The sequence below is a fragment of the Trachurus trachurus genome, assembly GCF_905171665.1.
Source record: "Trachurus trachurus genome assembly, chromosome: 3".
Lineage (NCBI taxonomy): Eukaryota > Metazoa > Chordata > Actinopteri > Carangiformes > Carangidae > Trachurus > Trachurus trachurus.
In genome coordinates, this window is record NC_139893.1 from 157,666 (window position 1) to 175,000 (window position 17,335).

The following is a 17,335-nucleotide window of genomic DNA, read 5'->3' on the forward strand; positions in this document are numbered from 1 at the left end:
TTAGATATAAAACCACTCTGACTGTGGTTCTTCCTCCAGGTTGAACAGTAGTTTAGATATAAAACCACTCTGACTGTGTGTCTTCCTCCATGTTGAACGGTAGTTTGGATATAAAACCACTCTGACTGTGTTTCTTCCTCCATGTTGAACGGTAGTTTAGATATAAACCACTCTGACTGTGTTTCTTCCTCCATGTTGAACGGTAGTTTAGATATAAAACCACTCTGACTGTGTTTCTTCCTCCATGTTGAACGGAAGTTTAGATATAAAACCACTCTGACTGTGTTTCTTCCTCCAGGTTGAACGGAAGTTTAGATAAACCACTCTGACTGTGTTTCTTCCTCCAGGTTGAACGGTAGTTTAGATATAAACCACTCTGACTGTGTTTCTTCCTCCATGTTGAACGGTAGTTTAGATATAAAACCACTCTGACTGTGTTTCTTCCTCCATGTTGAACGGTAGTTTAGATATAAAACCACTCTGACTGTGTTTCTTCCTCCATGTTGAACGGTAGTTTAGATATAAACCACTCTGACTGTGTTTCTTCCTCCAGGTTGAACGGTAGTTTAGATATAAACCACTCTGACTGTGTTTCTTCCTCCAGGTTGAACAGTAGTTTAGATATAAACCACTCTGACTGTGTTTCTTCCTCCAGGTTGAACAGTAGTTTAGATATAAACCACTCTGACTGTGTTTCTTCCTCCAGGTTGAACGGTAGTTTAGATATAAACCACTCTGACTGTGTTTCTTCCTCCATGTTGAACGGTAGTTTAGATATAAACCACTCTGACTGTGTTTCTTCCTCCAGGTTGAACGGTAGTTTAGATATAAACCACTCTGACTGTGTTTCTTCCTCCATGTTGAACGGTAGTTTAGATATAAAACCACTCTGACTGTGTTTCTTCCTCCAGGTTGGACCATGGTGGAGAACACATGTTAAAACCTGGTCTCAGGAAGTGTAAGTGTGGATTTAATGTGACTAATGATCAGACAACAGCTCTGTCAGTTTGTCTTTAAATACAATGTTGATTCAATAATCAATCAATGAACCATCAGATGATGAACTGCAGCTGTGTTGTGTCTTGTTCTCTCCATCAGACGCCTGTCAACTGGAAGTGGACATGAACACAGTGAACAGACTCCTCAAACTGTCTGACAACAACAGGACGGTGACATATGTAGGACAGGATCAGTCGTATCCTGATCATCCAGACAGATTTGACCAGTGGCCTCAGCTGCTGTGTTCAACTGGTCTGACTGGTCGCTGCTACTGGGAGGTCCAGTGGAGCGGATGTGTTCATGTATCAGTGAGTTACAGAGGAATCAGTAGGAAAGGAAACAGTGGAGACTGTAGGTTTGGAAGAAATGATCAGTCCTGGAGTCTGAAGTGCTCTGATGATAGTGGTTATTCTGTCTGTCACAACAACATAGAAACATCCATCTCCTCCTCTGTCTCTAAGAGAGCAGCAGTGTATGTGGACTGTCCTGCTGGCTCTCTGTCCTTCTACAGAGTCTCCTCCTCTAACAGACTGATCCACCTCCACACCTTCAACACCACCTTCACTCAACCTCTGTATCCTGGCTTTAGGTTTGGGTTTGGGGTCCTCCATGGTGCCTCAGTGACTCTGGATGATGTGTAGGATGGAGAGGGTTATGGTTAGTTATTTGAACCACTGGTTGTGTCTTTAATTATCTTATGTTCACACTGTGTTCACACTTTTCTTCCAGCAGAGTCTGGAAGCTTCTCATGTTTTATTGTTTTAGGAGGAGAACAGCAGAGACTCTCAGACTTAGTAGAGAAATGTTTTCACCTTGATGTTGAACTGGTTCCACTGAAGCTTCAATAGTGAAGTGAAGTAACAAACACTCGTCCTGCCTGTTGTTCCAAAGTAGAATAAAGAAATCCAGGATCAGTGGAAAAGCAGGTTGGACAAAGTCTCATCAGTCCGTCCTGGTTGAACTGGTTGTTGGAACATCGAGCCAGACTGAAGAGGAGCAGCAGCTTGGTCAACCAGGTGGAACTAGTTCTCTGGTCAGTAGATGATTGATCATAGATTCACCGATGAGAGGACAGGTGATGAGAGGACAGGTGATGAGAGGACAGGTGTGGCTACTTTCCTCCAATCAACAGCAGATCTTAATGCTGACATCAGGTGACTCACCTCTTTAAAAAAAAAAAAGCACTGTCGCTGTCGTAAAGCTCAGAGAGAGGCAGCGGACAACTACAGACTGATTCAATAATCCAAAACTATAATCACAACTCAAGTTCCTCTCACAGATTAACAGTTGTGCACTTTGCCTTAATGATGAGCAGTGGAAGTTGATTCATTGTACAAATTCCTTATAATCTGAAGTACATAACGAGTAATACAAGTTCATACAGCAAAAGTGGCCAAAAGTTCAACAGGTGAAAATGAATTAAAAATGAGAACATTATGCAGTCTGGTGCTGCAATAAATTGCTGATAACAATGTTCAGATGAGGTGTATACATTATCTGGAAGGAGCTAACACTTACTCAATTTTATATTCTCCAATATATTTTGTAACATATTTTATAAAAATAAAAATTTTATAAATTTTATAAAAATAAAATATATTGTATTAGATATTATAATATCTATTGCTGTTTTTGCTCCATTGCTTTTTTATGAGGCAGCGCTGGCTGATGCAAAGATTCAGTGTGAGAAGCACATGAATAGGCCTAACTATGAAGAAAAAAAGCCTGATAAATATTGTAAATGTTTCATGTTGTTTGATTATTGTGAATGTATTTTGTTTGTTTAGAAATCAGACCAATATATACATAAGAACATGGAATAAATGTATGAAACACGTTGATTTCAGAATCAACTAACTGGTGCATTCATCACTTCTAGGCTAGACTACTGCAACTCTCTCCTGTCAGGATGTCCGAAAAACTCTCTAAAGAGTCTCCAGCTGGTCCAGAATGCTGCAGCGAGGGTTCTGACAGGAGTTAGTGTGGTATATTGATGTGTTGATGAAAAGAAGGGATCACCGCCGACACGTCTTCACTTGTATTCAAAAAGAAGTTTATTAACAAGTAGAAGAACAGTGCACAAAAAATGCCGAATCCTGAAGCATCTCTGGTGCCAAAGTGAGATCTTCCTCCCTATGGCTCAAAACCATGATGAACCATGACCATATATACTTTCTAACTCCAAAACTCCACCTTCTCCCAACATAAGGATATAGCTTACCATAATAGGCATTAACTGCTCGACATTAACATGAACAATCCATGTATCTGTTAATCTAAACAATTCCTGTAAGTGTTTAACATACGCAGTTCATGTTTTGCGTCTATGAACATGAGACAGGATCTAGCCTATAGAGTTTTACGACCATGGTGCCAGCCCTGCTCGGCGACTAGTCACCTGTGCGCTTGTCTCGTGTGTACGGCTGCTGTTTTTATTCGTTTTTATGTCCCTTGGGCACGTTCTTTTAAGTGTATTGCTTCTTATGCATCTGAAAAATGTGGTGGACTAAAGATACAGCGACTGGGCTCTTCCTGTGGTTGTTCTGGGGAATCCTGTGGCTGAGTGTGCGTGCACAATGTGAAGCAACTACTACCGCAGCAAGATACACCTATAGCTCAGGTGAGCTCCTCCAGCTCCGACCTGCCGCTGCGGAGCGTTTGTTACTGGATCTACCAGCAGAAATCCGGCCTAGGAAACGGGGCCGAAGAGGAGGTGTTAAAGTGAGGAACAGACAGCGACGGTTCAAACCTGTTCTCCCGTCTGTGCTTATGGGCAACGTGCAATCCCTGGTTAAAAAAGTGGATGAGTTGGCGGCTCTGTGTAAATATGACAGGCTCTTCCGACAAAGTAGCCTGCTGTGCTTCACTGAGACGTGGTTGTCGGATCGAATTCCCTCCTCGCATATAGAAGTCGAAGGATTCAAGGAAATGAGACTCGATCGTGATTTGAACATGACTGACAAAAAATCCGGAGGGGGAGTATGCATTTACGTAAACCAACAGTGCTGTCATGCAGGACACGTCACGGAGCGGAGGAGAGTGAGCGAGAAGGACATTGAGCTGCTGGCGGTGAGTTGTAGACCCTACTATCTACCTCGTGAATTTTCCAACGTGCTTGTCATTGTAGAGGGCTGGAAACAGTTAGAAACAATAGGTATAAGTAGAAACAGTAGGAGAAAATAGATAGGAAAAACAGGCACCCTAGCCTACTATCATTTTTTATTATCATTTTTCATTTATTTTCATTCATTTCAGCATTCACTTGCACTCACACTAATACACTGCTATGACACACTCAGGCCGGTAGGTGGCGCATCGCGCTTGTGGTAGGATAGGATTTTCATGTAAACAGGAAGAATAAATCCTGCTGCCGTGAAGTTAACACCAGCACAACGTGTATCTCCTTTATTCTTACCACAGGTCAGTAAATATACATGTAATCTGGTGTACATGATATGTGTGAAGAGTTAAACATGCGACTCGAGGTTTAGTTGTGTACATACGAGCCAAAGTAACAAGTTATAGAGAGAGTTTGTTGTGAATTGAGAGACGGCTGTGTATGCTAACTGGCTAATGCTAAGCGGACCTGCATAGTAGTGTGTGAAGTGTTGACTCAGAACAACAGGAAAATAACCTGTGAAATCATTATGTGTGTTCTGCACTTTATTAATGAATCTGTTCTCCTGCAATATGTGATTATCTGGTTTTATCTGTAGCCGAATGAATATGTGTGGGTTATTGCCAAAACCAGGAAATGCTATTCTGAAGTCGTAGTGCAGTGCCATTGCCTGTGTGAATGTATGCAGAATATAGTTGTGATGAGAAAATATGTGTATGAAAAGAATGTAGCCTAATGTTGTTCACGATTGGTTCAGGAAAACATGGACACAAGTAGACTATACAGCCTGATATGTTAAAAAGGTAATTTCATTAAGTTCATCAAGGAAACTGTGTTGGTTAAAAAGTACTTGTTGAAAACAAAGTAATTTATTATTTCATGATGATAAAATGTCTCTGATTAATAGTTAAAAATGTATTGATTCAATGTGTCCGAGTTAAACAATAGAGTGTTGTAAGACAGATGAATATGTGAACAATTTGTTGTGTGATTAAATGCTATAAAAATGGCCATCTGATAATAGTGGGACTGAAGCTCAGGCCATTAGCTTTCCTGATTCTGTAGCGATGTTGATACCTGAAGTTAGGATTTTCATGTAAACAGGAAGAATAAATCCTGCTGCCGTGAAGTTAACACCAGCACAACGTGTATCTCCTTTATTCTTACCACAGACTACAACTACCATCTCCCTGGCTATCCAGCTAGGGAGGCAACATCATCGTGGTCTATATTCCACCGTCCGCAAATGCTAAGAGGGCAACAGACACACTAAGTAAAGTTGTTCATGATCTGCAGAGTAGATCACCCGTTGCTCTCACCATCATTAACGGTGATTTCAATCACTGCACGCTCTCGCGCTCCCTCCCCTCCTTCAAGCAATGCGTTACCTGCCCCACGAGGAAAGATAAAACCATTGATCTTTTCTATTCCAATGTAAAGGATGGCTATTCGTCGCTTCCCCTGGCCCCCTTGGGTGGCTCGGACCATAATCTGGTGCTGGTGTCATCTAAATACACACCACTTGTCCACAGACAATCTATCTCCTCCAAATCGGTGCGTGTTTGGTCAGAGGAGGCATGTGAGGAGCTGCGGGGGTGCTTCGAGCAGACGGACTGGACTGTGTTTTATGATGATGAGGACAGTAATGTGGATAACATTGCAGAGTGTGTCACTGGGTACATCAATTTTTGTGTTGATATGATTATCCCATGTAAATCAATTAAAAGTTTTGCTAACAATAAACCCTGGGTAACCAAGGAAATTAAAGCTGCTATTGATAATAAGAAAAGAGCCTTTCTTAAGGGCGACAGGAATGAGCTCAAACTAGCACAGAAAAACCTAAAACGGGCCATCAGGCAGGGGAAGAGGAAGTATAAGGACAGAGTGGAGAGCAAACTCCAGCAGGGAGACTCAAAAGGTTTATGGAAGGGCATGAAATTAATTACAGGTTATGGCCCTACCTCTGCTAAGTTACCGGATGGAGGGTTGGGTGCTGATGAGGCAAACTGCTTTTTTACTAGGTTTGACAATACTGACTTCTCTGCCGAACGGAATGCAGTGTGCGCTACTATCTCTCAAAGGGGAATTGATAGTCATCTTAGCCCCCCTATTGCTATCACATCTGATGAGGTCTGCTCTGCGCTGAAGAGGCTCAGGATAAATAAGGCTCCGGGCCCAGACGGGGTCTCGCCACGAGCCCTGAAAATATGTGCAGAGCAACTCTGTGATGTCTTACAGTTTATTTTTTCTCTTTCCCTCACTCAGTCTAAGATCCCTGTGACATGGAAAACTTCATGTATTGTGCCAGTGCCTAAAAAAGCTAATGCTCATGACATACAGGATTTTAGGCCAATAGCACTGACCTCTCAGCTTATGAAATGTTTTGAAAGAGTGGTCCTTGGGCATCTTAGTAAGCAGGTTTCTGCATACCAGGATCCACTACAGTTTGCGTATAAGAAAGGAGTCGGTGTGGATGATGCCTTACTTTATATGCTACACAGAGTGTACAGTCACCTGGAGAAAGCTGGTGCATCTGTAAGAATTTTATTTTTTGATTTCTCGAATGCTTTTAATACTATTCAGCCGCACATTTTAGTTAAGAAATTACTTGATTGGAATATAAATAGCTGTACTGCCCAATGGGTTATGGACTGCCTCACTTGTAGACCCCAGTTTGTGAAAATGGGTAACGAGGTATCTAAAACTATTCTAACAAACACAGGGGCACCACAAGGTACTGTTTTGTCTCCATTTTTATTTACTTTGTACACATCAGACTGTAGATCAAGCTTGTTGTCTGACTGTCATCTACAAAAATAGAGTTTAGTTCTGAAAGCCATTGACCCCTTTCCAAGCTATTGCAATGAGTCTTTTGGCCAACAACAGGCCTATCTATAAATACTCCATGCTTCTTTCTTATGTTACAATTAGCTGGGTAGATACCTAATAGAAAAATATTTGGCTCTAAATGTCATTTTATTTAATATTTCCTTGTTTCTTTATTTGAGAACACTGCCACAAACAATGGAAAACATGAATATTTTTCATTCTTCCAAACAGCAGAGCATAATGTGGAGGAACTCCTCTGCTTTCGTATCGGTGCAGGCCGACTTGTTTGCTCGCACGGTGACATAACTGGCAGGAATTCCTTCACATCAAACAACTTGACTGGAGACAAAGACACTCACGGCCATGTCTGATGGAGGCATTGTTGTTAACCCCCGGTTGTCTGTCTGCAGGGGAATAGGAGCTTATTCATGAGCATCCGCTAATGAGATGTGCTGAGAAAGAAAACAATAGCACAGTGCAGTCGGTCTGCCAGTTCTGGATGACAGAGGCCTCAGTGTGTAGAGCACCGAGACCAGCAGAGCATCAGGTTTACTTCTTCTGTTCACTCACAGCTCATTAACCTCTTCCATCAGCTCTGCTCTGTCCTATCGGAGCGGCCTGTATGAAAACCAAAGGGGTTCCTACTCTGACACAGGCACTGAAAAAATAAAAATACTGTTATTCAAGAAACAGTCACTGCTTTTATGAAGAAAAAAACAAAAAAAAACAAGCCCCCGCCCCCCGCTTCCCCATTTCCTGTCTCTCTCTCAACTGTACTTTCAATTAAAGGCTAAAAAGCCCCAAAAAATACTTAAAAAACAAAAAAAACGCAAGAAGAAACGCTAAAGAAATCTGGACAAATACTAAAAAACTGACAGGAAGTAGAGAAATGATGGAGTTACAGCTCAAAGGGAAAACATCAACTAGGGGTTGTCTGTCTTCATCTGACACTAACAGGCAAAAACATTGTTTTGCTTCCTAAACATGTCTTCTTTCAAAAGAGTGGAAAGAAATGATAGAAAATCCACATTAAGGTTTTTATTTTACTTCATTTAGTCTCTTTCATCAGTAGATTTCTCCTAATAAACTCACCAGGAGTTAGTCTGAGCCGTGTCATGTCAGGTGTCATTGTAAAGCTCTCTCTCCTGAACAATGATGTCATTTCCTTTGTATCATAGCAACAAATCCTAAAAGTATAATTGACATTAACAATCTGTGTAATTTTACAGTCCAAGTCTTTAAAGGGTGTTTCCTCAGAAAGAGTTTTTCCTCCTCAGACTCTGAGCTAGAAATCTCCACTTCAGCAGCACTTCCAGACACCAAACCTTCCACTTTGATCCCTTTCTATATTCTGAAGGTTTTTACAGAGGGGATTGTTGATATATCATTCACAGCCTCATTTATACAACATTTTATTACTAAAACATGGAGACATTAGATGTTTTAGGGCTGGTGACAGTATTTTCTCATTTACAGAGTGATACAAAGAGATATCCACAATCCTCCTCTGTAAAAACTAAAGACTCTAATATGTCAACAAGATAAAACAAAGTAGTTTTATCCATTGTTCAGGTTTCTGTTCTGGCAAATCAGAGCATATTTATTAAGATTTTGAGTCATTTACATATTTAAACATAAAACTTGACACAACTTTGTCTTAATGTGAGTGATAAACTTGTGATCTGTTAAACTTTTCCCCTATTGACCTGCAGTGTCTCACCATAAATGTTTAATATCATCAAACTAATTTTAATATTAGACAAAGATAAGCCAAGTAAATATAAAATGTAGTTTTTAAATGATGATTTAATTTATTAAGGGGAGAAATCTCTCCAAACATCTGGCCCTGTGTGGAAAAGCAAAACATTTCTGTCTGTGCGATGTTGTGCGATCACGGATGAATAATTTATCATCTTTGACCCAAAACACGTTTAGTTTCCTCAGATGAGGATTTTAAAGAATGTGAGAGGAATGTTTCAGCTCAGTGTGACGGTCGTCGCTCTCATGACATTTCCACTGGTCACATGTGTGAATGGGCGACAAGGACAAGGAGACAAGGAGACAAGGAGACAAGGAGACAAGGAGACAAGGAGACGAGGAGACGAGGAGACAAGGAGACAAAGAGACAAGGAGACAAGGAGACAAGGAGACGAGGAGACGAGGAGACAAGGAGACAAGGAGACAAAGAGACAAGGAGACAAGGAGACAAGGAGACAAGGAGACAAAGAGACGAGGAGACGAGGAGACCTGAGGGGTGTTGCACAAAACCTAGATCAGGGATTAATCCGGGATATGTTGGTTATCCTGGTTGAATTTAGCCTCAAGTCGGTTGTTCAAAGCAGGCTAAATCTATCCTGGTCAAGTTACTATGGTGATTTATTCTCTGCAGCTAGCCTGCTCCAGACCATAATAACAGCCAGGCTTAGTCTTTATCTGTGAAGTCAGCAGTCACTCTGATCAGAAATCAACGTGTTTCATACAGTTATTCCATGTTCTTATGTTCATATCGGCCTGATTTCTAAACAAACTAAATACATTTACACATCTGTGTCCATCTATGATATTTTATGACCACTAGTAGCTACATCACTGGCTTCTCATAAGAAGCAATGGAGCAAAAATGGCACATAGATTTATTTTTATTTTTTATAAAATGTAAATATATTGGCCTAAATATTGGTTCAAGTAAGAAAATGAGAATAAAATTGAGTGACTGTGAGCAACCACCTTCCAAATAATTTATACACCTCATGTGAACATTGTTATCAGCAATTTATTGAAGCAGCAGACTGCATAATGTTTTTATATTTACCGGTAATTCATTTTCACCTGTTGCACTTTTGGCCACTTTTGCTGTATGAACTTGTTTTACTTGTTATGTACTTAAAGCAGATATCAGTGGAATGTTTTTGTTAATATAAGTCCTAAATAGTCCTATTTTCCGTCAGCAATCACTTACATGAAGTATTTCAGCCTAAACACGAGTCTCTCCGTCACTCTGCTCTGCTGTAACCCGAGGAGAAAATTTTCCTTGTGGGATACAAGTGTTATCCAATGAGGAGAGAGAACGGCATGAAGGGCTGTGTGTGCAGCCAAGGGATGCGCGTGAATGTGGTGACGTAGCACGAGGACCAATTGATGCCTGACAAGGGCGGGGGCTGCTAACTCATGGTGCGTTCAAAGAAACTCGTACTTTGTGTTTTTCCTTCCTGTGAAGTCATACCAGTTCGATCTGGTACGAGTTCACGGGTCGGAAGTTACGAGTGGCCGTTATAGGGAACTTTCACAGACAACAGGATGGTAAAAACACGAGCTACGGGTTACCTGGAACGCTACCAAGTCGTAGTTGTGACTTGAAGCTGTAACTTACGGTTTCAAAAGCCTGCCTTGAACGCAGCATTAGCCGAAACGGCCGTGAAGCTGATATCTGCTTTAAGATTATAAGGAATTTGTGCAATGAATCAACTTCCACTGCTCATCATTAAGGCAAAGTGCACAACTGTTCATTTGTGAGAGGAACTTGAGCTGTGATTATAGTTTTGGATTATTCAATCAGTCAGCTGTCCGCTGCCTCTCTCTGAGCTTTACCACAGCAGCGGTGCTTTTTTTTTTTTTTTTAAAGAGGTGAGTCACCTGACGTCAGCACTAAGTTCCTGTTGATTGGAGGAAAGTAGCCACACCCACACCTGTCCTCTCAGCACCTGTCCTCTCATCACCTGGCCTCTCATCACCTGTCCTCTCATCGGTGAATCTGTGATCAGTCTCTGTCTCTACTGACCAGAGAATAAGTTCCACCTGGTTGACCAAGCTGCTCCTCAGCCTGGCTCGGCGTTAGAACAACCAACTAAACCAAGATGCACCGATCAGACTAGGTCAAGCCGCGCTTACTCAGTTATCCTGGATTTCCTTATTCTACTATTGTGCAATACCCCTACGGAGACAAGGAGACAAGGAGACAAGGAGACAAGGAGACAAGGAGACAAGGAGTCAAGACGGACATAAGGAACCTACAAACAGCTTCTGATTCCTTCGCTCCTCCAGATACTTGTTTAAAGCTCCTGTACAGACGTTTCATGTAGTGTTGATGTTGGCGCCCTCCTGTGGATGAAAGCGCTGGAATGAAGACGTTTGTGTAGATTTATTTTGGAAACGTGGGAAAGAAGACGGGACTTGCTTGTTTTTTGTTTTTTTTAGCAGCGTAATGTCATAAGGATGGTTATAGAGTCATAAGGATGGTTATAGAGTCATAAGGATGGTTATAGAGTCATAAGGATGGTTATAGAGTCATAAGGATGGTTATAGAGTCATAAGGATGGGTCATCATGCTGGGTACCTTGATCATACAAATCCGTTGTTTTTAAAATCGGGTATTTTAAGATTTGAGGACCTGGGGGCTATTGCACAAAAGTAGAATAAAGAAATCCAGGATAGCTGAGTAAGCGCGGCTTGACCTAGTCTGATCGGTGCATCTTGGTTTAGTTGGTTGTTCTAACGCTGAGCCAGGCTGAGGAGCAGCAGCTTGGTCAACCAGGTGGAACTTATTCTCTGGTCAGTAGAGACAGAGATTGATCACAGATTCACCGATGAGAGGACAGGTGATGAGAGGACAGGTGTGGGTGTGGCTACTTTCCTCCAATCAACAGGAACTTAGTGCTGACGTCAGGTGACTCACCTCTTTAAAAAAAAAAAAAGCACCGGTGCTGTCTTAAAGCTCAGAGAGAGGCAGCGGACAACGGACTGATTGAATAATCCAAAACTATGATCACAGATCAAGTTCCTCTCACAGATTAACAGTTGTGCACTTTGCCTAAATGATGAGCAGTGGAAGTTGATTCATTGCACAAATTCCTTATAATCTTAAGTACATAACAAGTAAAACAAGTTCATACAGCAAAAGTGGCCAAAAGTGCAACAGGTGAAAATGAATTACCGGTAAATATAAAAACATTATGCAGTCTGCTGCTTCAATAAATTGCTGATAACAATGTTCACATGAGGTGTATAAATTATTTGGAAGGTGGTTGCTCACACTCACTCAATTTTATTCTCATTTTCTTACCTCAACCAATATTTAGGCCAATATATTAACATTTTATATAAAAAAAAATAGAAAAATAAATCTATATGCCATTTTTGCTACATTGCTTTTTATGAGAAGCCAGTGATGTAGCTACTAGTGGTCATAAAATATCATAGATGGACACAGATCTGTAAATGTATTTAGTTTGTTAAGAAATCAGGCCAATATGAACATAAGAACATGGAATAACTGTATGAAACACGTTGATTTCTGATCAGAGTGACTGCTGACTTCACAGATAAAGACTAAGCCTGGCTGTTATTATGGTCTGGAGCAGGCTAGCTGCAGAGAATGAATCACCATGGTAACTTGACCAGGATAGATTTGAGCTGCTTTCATGCAACCGACTTGAGGCCAAATTAAGCCAGGATAACCAACATATCCCAGCTTAATCCCTTATCTAGGTTTTGTGCAACACCCCTCAGGTCAAATTCAAAACAGGTCAGATTTAGTTTAAAGCCTGGAATAGGTTGATACCAATAAACATCCAGAAAATGTTTATGGTCAGAGAAAGCACAGTATATGATTTAAGAGGGAACTGTAACTTTAAACAATCTACCATCCATTCTACCCTGAAAAGTTTTAGCATCTATTTCTGTGGTGTAAACATGTGGAATAGACTAGATGAGGATATAAAAATGTGCAATAACTTAAAACAATTTAAAAGTAAGTACAAACACACACTCTCTGACAGTTATAAAGAACTGGACAGATCATTTTACTCTTTTTATTTATAATCATGGTCTTATTTCATATTAAAGCAACATGTTCTTAATCTTCTGAATGGTATGGAGCTACAGATGTATCCACTCCATCATTATCTGCAACAAAGCACTGACTTGCACTTTTAGCCCACACACACACACACACACACACACACACACACACACACACACACACACACACACACACACACACACACACACACACACACACACACACACACACACACACACACACACACACACACACACCCTCTTGCACTGACTATTTGACTATTTGCCATTTTTTATGAATGTACTATTTTATCTTATTTAATTCTATTTATAGAAATGTCTGTTTTTAGGTTGTGTGTGTCATATTTGTTTAGATTTATCTGGGACCTGGGTACAGATTTCGTTCTGTCCTGTTTGACATGTGGAATGACAATGAAAGACTTTGACTTTGACTTTAAAAGCTCCGTACCGGGGCTTTAGGTAAAACAAAACGTTTCAGGTTGGTGTTAATTCATTAATCACATTCATTTACATGTGAATTGTTCAGAACTCTTGTGAAATGTGGACAAATCTTCAGCATTTTAATTTAATTTTAATGCATTGTAATTATTTATACAGAAACTTTACTGCATTTCCTCTTTTCTTTCTTTCTCTTTCTTTCTTGTTCTTTCTCAGAGCGATGCTCAGTTGCTCAGTGCGCGACGCCGCTCCGGTTCACCGTGCAGTTTGCTTCATGTAGATTAGACGCTGGTTTTAATCCAGCGGGTCGTTTTAATCCATGAGTGACGTTTCCATGACTCCTCCCCCTCATTCTCTCTCTCTCCCTCTCCCTCTCGTCTGCTCTGTCACTCTGCTTCCATCCCATCATCCTGAGGTAAGGCTGCTCAGCTCTTCAGTTCTAATAAGATGGAAAAAAGATGATAAGTCATGACTCAAACGTAACTGCTGTGGTAGACGATGCAGACGTCAGTGGAAACTAAATCCCACATGACCATGATTTTACTTCCATGAATGAATGAATGTTTATTTAGGTGTGTAACTTCAACATCCATTGTGTGTTTTGTTTGTGTGTTTAATTGAACAGTTTTACTGGAGTGGAGCTGCAGAAACTATGAAAATGTGAATTTACTGTAAATTACTCGTTGTGAAATCTCCACCTTTGTAATAGTTGAAGTTTTAACAAAACAAAAGAAAAGAAAAGAAAAAAGAAGAGCAGCGACTTGTTTTTTCTTGTTGCTTGTTTTAGGGAATAAAGTCACAATTCAAACAGATCGGTGTGACTTTTGTATTTTCATGTGGATTCATGGACAGTGATCGATAGAGTCTCACACTGAGAAACAAACTGACCGACTCACTTTTCTACTGGACAGCAACTTTTCATCCAACATCTCAAACTGTTGTGATTCAGAGATGGATTCATATGGGTGGTCTGAAGGACAAGTTCCCAGCTACATTTGTTTTTTTTAAGGACCTTTTTGTTAAAAAAAAAAAAAAAAAAATCACAAATTTTGGACATTTTTTTATCGGGTCCTCCATGACTCTATGATTCCCTCATTCATTTTGTGAAACATTGTATAGTGGAAAATAAAGGAAGTGTACTTCAATTTGCCATGTATTGTTGTATTTTAATATACTTTGATGAGAAATATCTTTTTATGGGTATATTATATACTATTTTTAACGTTAGTGTTCTAGGGATATATAGTATATATATATATATATAACATATCAACGACTGACGAACCTTTGTCTTTCACTAAAACCCAGAACAGGAACAAACGTGTGTTGTGAAAGAAAGCTGCGTTTTGATGATGTTTGTTGTGTTTGTTGTGTTTGTTCTTCTCTCCAGTGTTGGTGAAGCTGCTGAGACGCTGCTGTTACCATGGCTGCAGTGAGTTCACACACCGTCCCGGTCCGAGGTTTTACTGCCAGAGCATGAGGCTGCTGCTGCTGCTGCTGCTGCTGCTGCTGCTGCTGTTAAAGCTGCTGCTGCTGCTGCTGCTGCTGTTAAAGCTGCTGCTGCTGCTGCTGCTGCTGCCGCTGCACTGCAAACATTCAAAATCTTACCAAGAATATTTGTCTTATTTCTGGTCAAAATGTCATTTCTAGTCAAAACAAATCTAATTCTACTTAAAATAAGACTCATCACATTAAAAGCAGCTTGTTTTTAGACACTTTTTACTTCTTTCAAGCAGATTTTCACTTAAAATAAGTAGAAAAATCTGATAGTGGAGCAAGTTTTTCTTTCTTATTACAAACACAAAAAACTTGCTTTCACTGGCAGATTTTTCTACTTATTTCAAGTGAAAATTAGTTTGAAACAAGTGAAAATGATCTAAAAACAAGTTCATTTTTAGGTGATGAGTCTTATTTTAAGTGGAAAGAGATTAGTTTTGACTAGAAATGAGACATTTTTACAAGAGAAAAGACAAATATTCTCAGAAAGATTTTGAGTTTTTGCAGTGTGCTGCTGCTGCTTAATACTGTTGTTGTGCCGCTAGATGTTGGACTATGGGATGGACGCCTAAGCTGTTGTGGAGAAGTGGCTTTAGAAGTCTCAGTGATCATGTGAAGCAGATTAAGCAGCAGCAGCATCGACCGTCGGGCTCTGCTGAGCTTCAGATGGCCCAGCCTCGGCTGCATGTGTGGTGTGATAGACCATAATAATAAAGATAATAATAATAAAGATAATAATAATAATAATAATAATAATAATAATAATAATAATAATAATAATAATAATAATAATAATAATGATAATAACCGTGGCTGTGCAGACTGGGTCGTTCCGTATGGTGTCGGAGGAGGAGCAGGCCATGAGGTCCAAGCTGGAGCATCTGACGGTGAAGGACCACGGGCCGGTGTTCGGGCCGTGCCACAAGCTGCCCGGCCACACCGTGCAAAAGGTTCAAAAGTTCATTTTAATTAATAACTGGATGACAGCATCTGATTATTATTATTTCTATTTACTGATTTACTACTTTCTTATTCGTTACCGAATCACTTTGCACTTTATCTCTTTATTTCTTCTCATTTTTGTTCATTTTGCTCATATAACATTGATTATGTAGCACTTTGTCTCTTTTTTTTATTACACACCGTGCAAAAGGTTTAAAAGAACAAATAACTGGATGACAGCATCTGATTATTCTTATTATTTCTATCTACTGGTCTCATGTTGACACGGAGCGTAACGGTTCGTCGTTGTTGTTCCACGCAGGCGAAGGACGAGCTGAACGAGACGGAGGAGAGGCGCGCGGCGGCGCTGAAGGAGCTGCGGGCCGTGATGACGGAGCGAGCGGCCGACGGCGACGACCTCGCCAAGCTGGTGCTGGAGCGCTTCGGGGACGAACCCGACGCTCTGATGCTGCGCTTCCTCAGAGCGCGGAAGTTTGACGTGGTCCGAGCCCACGAGCTCCTGAAGGGTGAGCGACTTCCTCGTCCACGCATGATGAAAGAAATCACTCTGAGTAGCTACACCGCACAAAACTCTACATCTGTCCACAAATATCTGTCTCATTTCTAGTCAAAACTAATCTCTTTCCACTTAAAATAAGACTCATCACCTAAAAATGAACTTGTTTTTAGATCATTTTCACTTGTTTCAAACTAATTTTCACTTGAAATAAGTAGAAAAATCTGCCAGTGAAAGTAAGTTTTTTGTGTTTGTAATAAGAAAGAAAAACTTGCTCCACTATCAGATTTTTCTACTTATTTCAAGTGAAAATCTGCTTGAAAGAAGTAAAAAGTGTCTAAAAACAAGCTGCTTTTAATGTGATGAGTCTTATTTTAAGTAGAATGAGATTAGTTTAGACTAGAAATAAGATAAATATTCTTGGTGAGATTTTGATGGATTTGTGATTGCAGCTTTATTTTTTCCCAGTCGCTGTGGCAACGGAGCGTGAGACTCTTTGATGCTCCTCGTTAGCACGAGTCCTGCTCATCACTGAGACTGATCTCTGTGTTCATTAATTGGGGCTTTGCGATGCTTTTGAGTTTCCCTGACAAAGATGTCCTTTGTGTTGAAATGGGACGGCGAGTTGTGTTGCAGCCGCTCTGACCCGGTTGTGTTGCTGCTCACTGTTGTCATGTGTGTTGTTCAGCGCATGTACACACAGTTTTATAATGATGATCACAGCCAGAAAAATGAACAAAATACATTTAAATTATTTTCCTCACTCAGCTACTTGAATATTTTGTCGTCACATCGATGCAAAAACAAAAAACAAAACCACAGCGTTACTAGGGATGTCATGATACTTACTAACCCTTTTCACAATTAATCGTGGTATTTAACGCCACAATTAATAATCGTAAAGATTCCTAAATACCATTACTTCCCAAAAAAGATTGTGTATGAACCTGTCGGCAGATGTGAACCAAAGTAAAGGTGAACGCTCAGATACTATTGGTCCATTTAACTAACGTAACATTGAACTGGGAGGAATTTAAATGTTAGAGTGTCATTTCTATTTAAAAAAACAACAAAATAAAACAAAAAAGGGTTTGGGTAAACATTTGGTACAGATGACAATTTATTTCAAACACTTCCCCTGGAGGGTTAATAACTGGTCATATGTTAATAGATACATT

General features: G+C 40.3%; 2 protein-coding genes and 1 long non-coding RNA gene across 3 annotated transcripts in view; 1 reads left to right on the forward strand and 2 right to left on the reverse strand.

Annotated features, from left to right (window-relative positions):
- dtwd1 (DTW domain containing 1) overlaps nt 1–17,335 on the reverse strand; it is a 376,654-nt gene that overhangs the window by 63,637 nt on the left and 295,682 nt on the right. The gene's annotated exons all lie outside the window — the stretch shown is intronic.
- LOC311007793 overlaps nt 7,984–17,335 on the reverse strand; it is a 34,169-nt gene continuing 24,817 nt past the window's right edge. Inside the window, exon 2 of the long non-coding RNA XR_014596438.1 lies at nt 7,984–8,215. This is a non-coding gene — a long non-coding RNA (uncharacterized lncRNA). The remainder of the gene's footprint in view (nt 8,216–17,335) is intronic.
- Nucleotides 14,594–17,335, forward strand: part of rlbp1a (retinaldehyde binding protein 1a) — a 25,666-nt gene continuing 22,924 nt past the window's right edge. Inside the window, exons 1-3 of the mRNA XM_084001114.1 lie at nt 14,594–14,633; nt 15,520–15,648; nt 15,963–16,167. Of these exons, the coding sequence (XP_083857240.1) occupies nt 14,625–14,633; nt 15,520–15,648; nt 15,963–16,167 (343 nt within the window). The 5' untranslated portion in view covers nt 14,594–14,624. The remainder of the gene's footprint in view (nt 14,634–15,519; nt 15,649–15,962; nt 16,168–17,335) is intronic.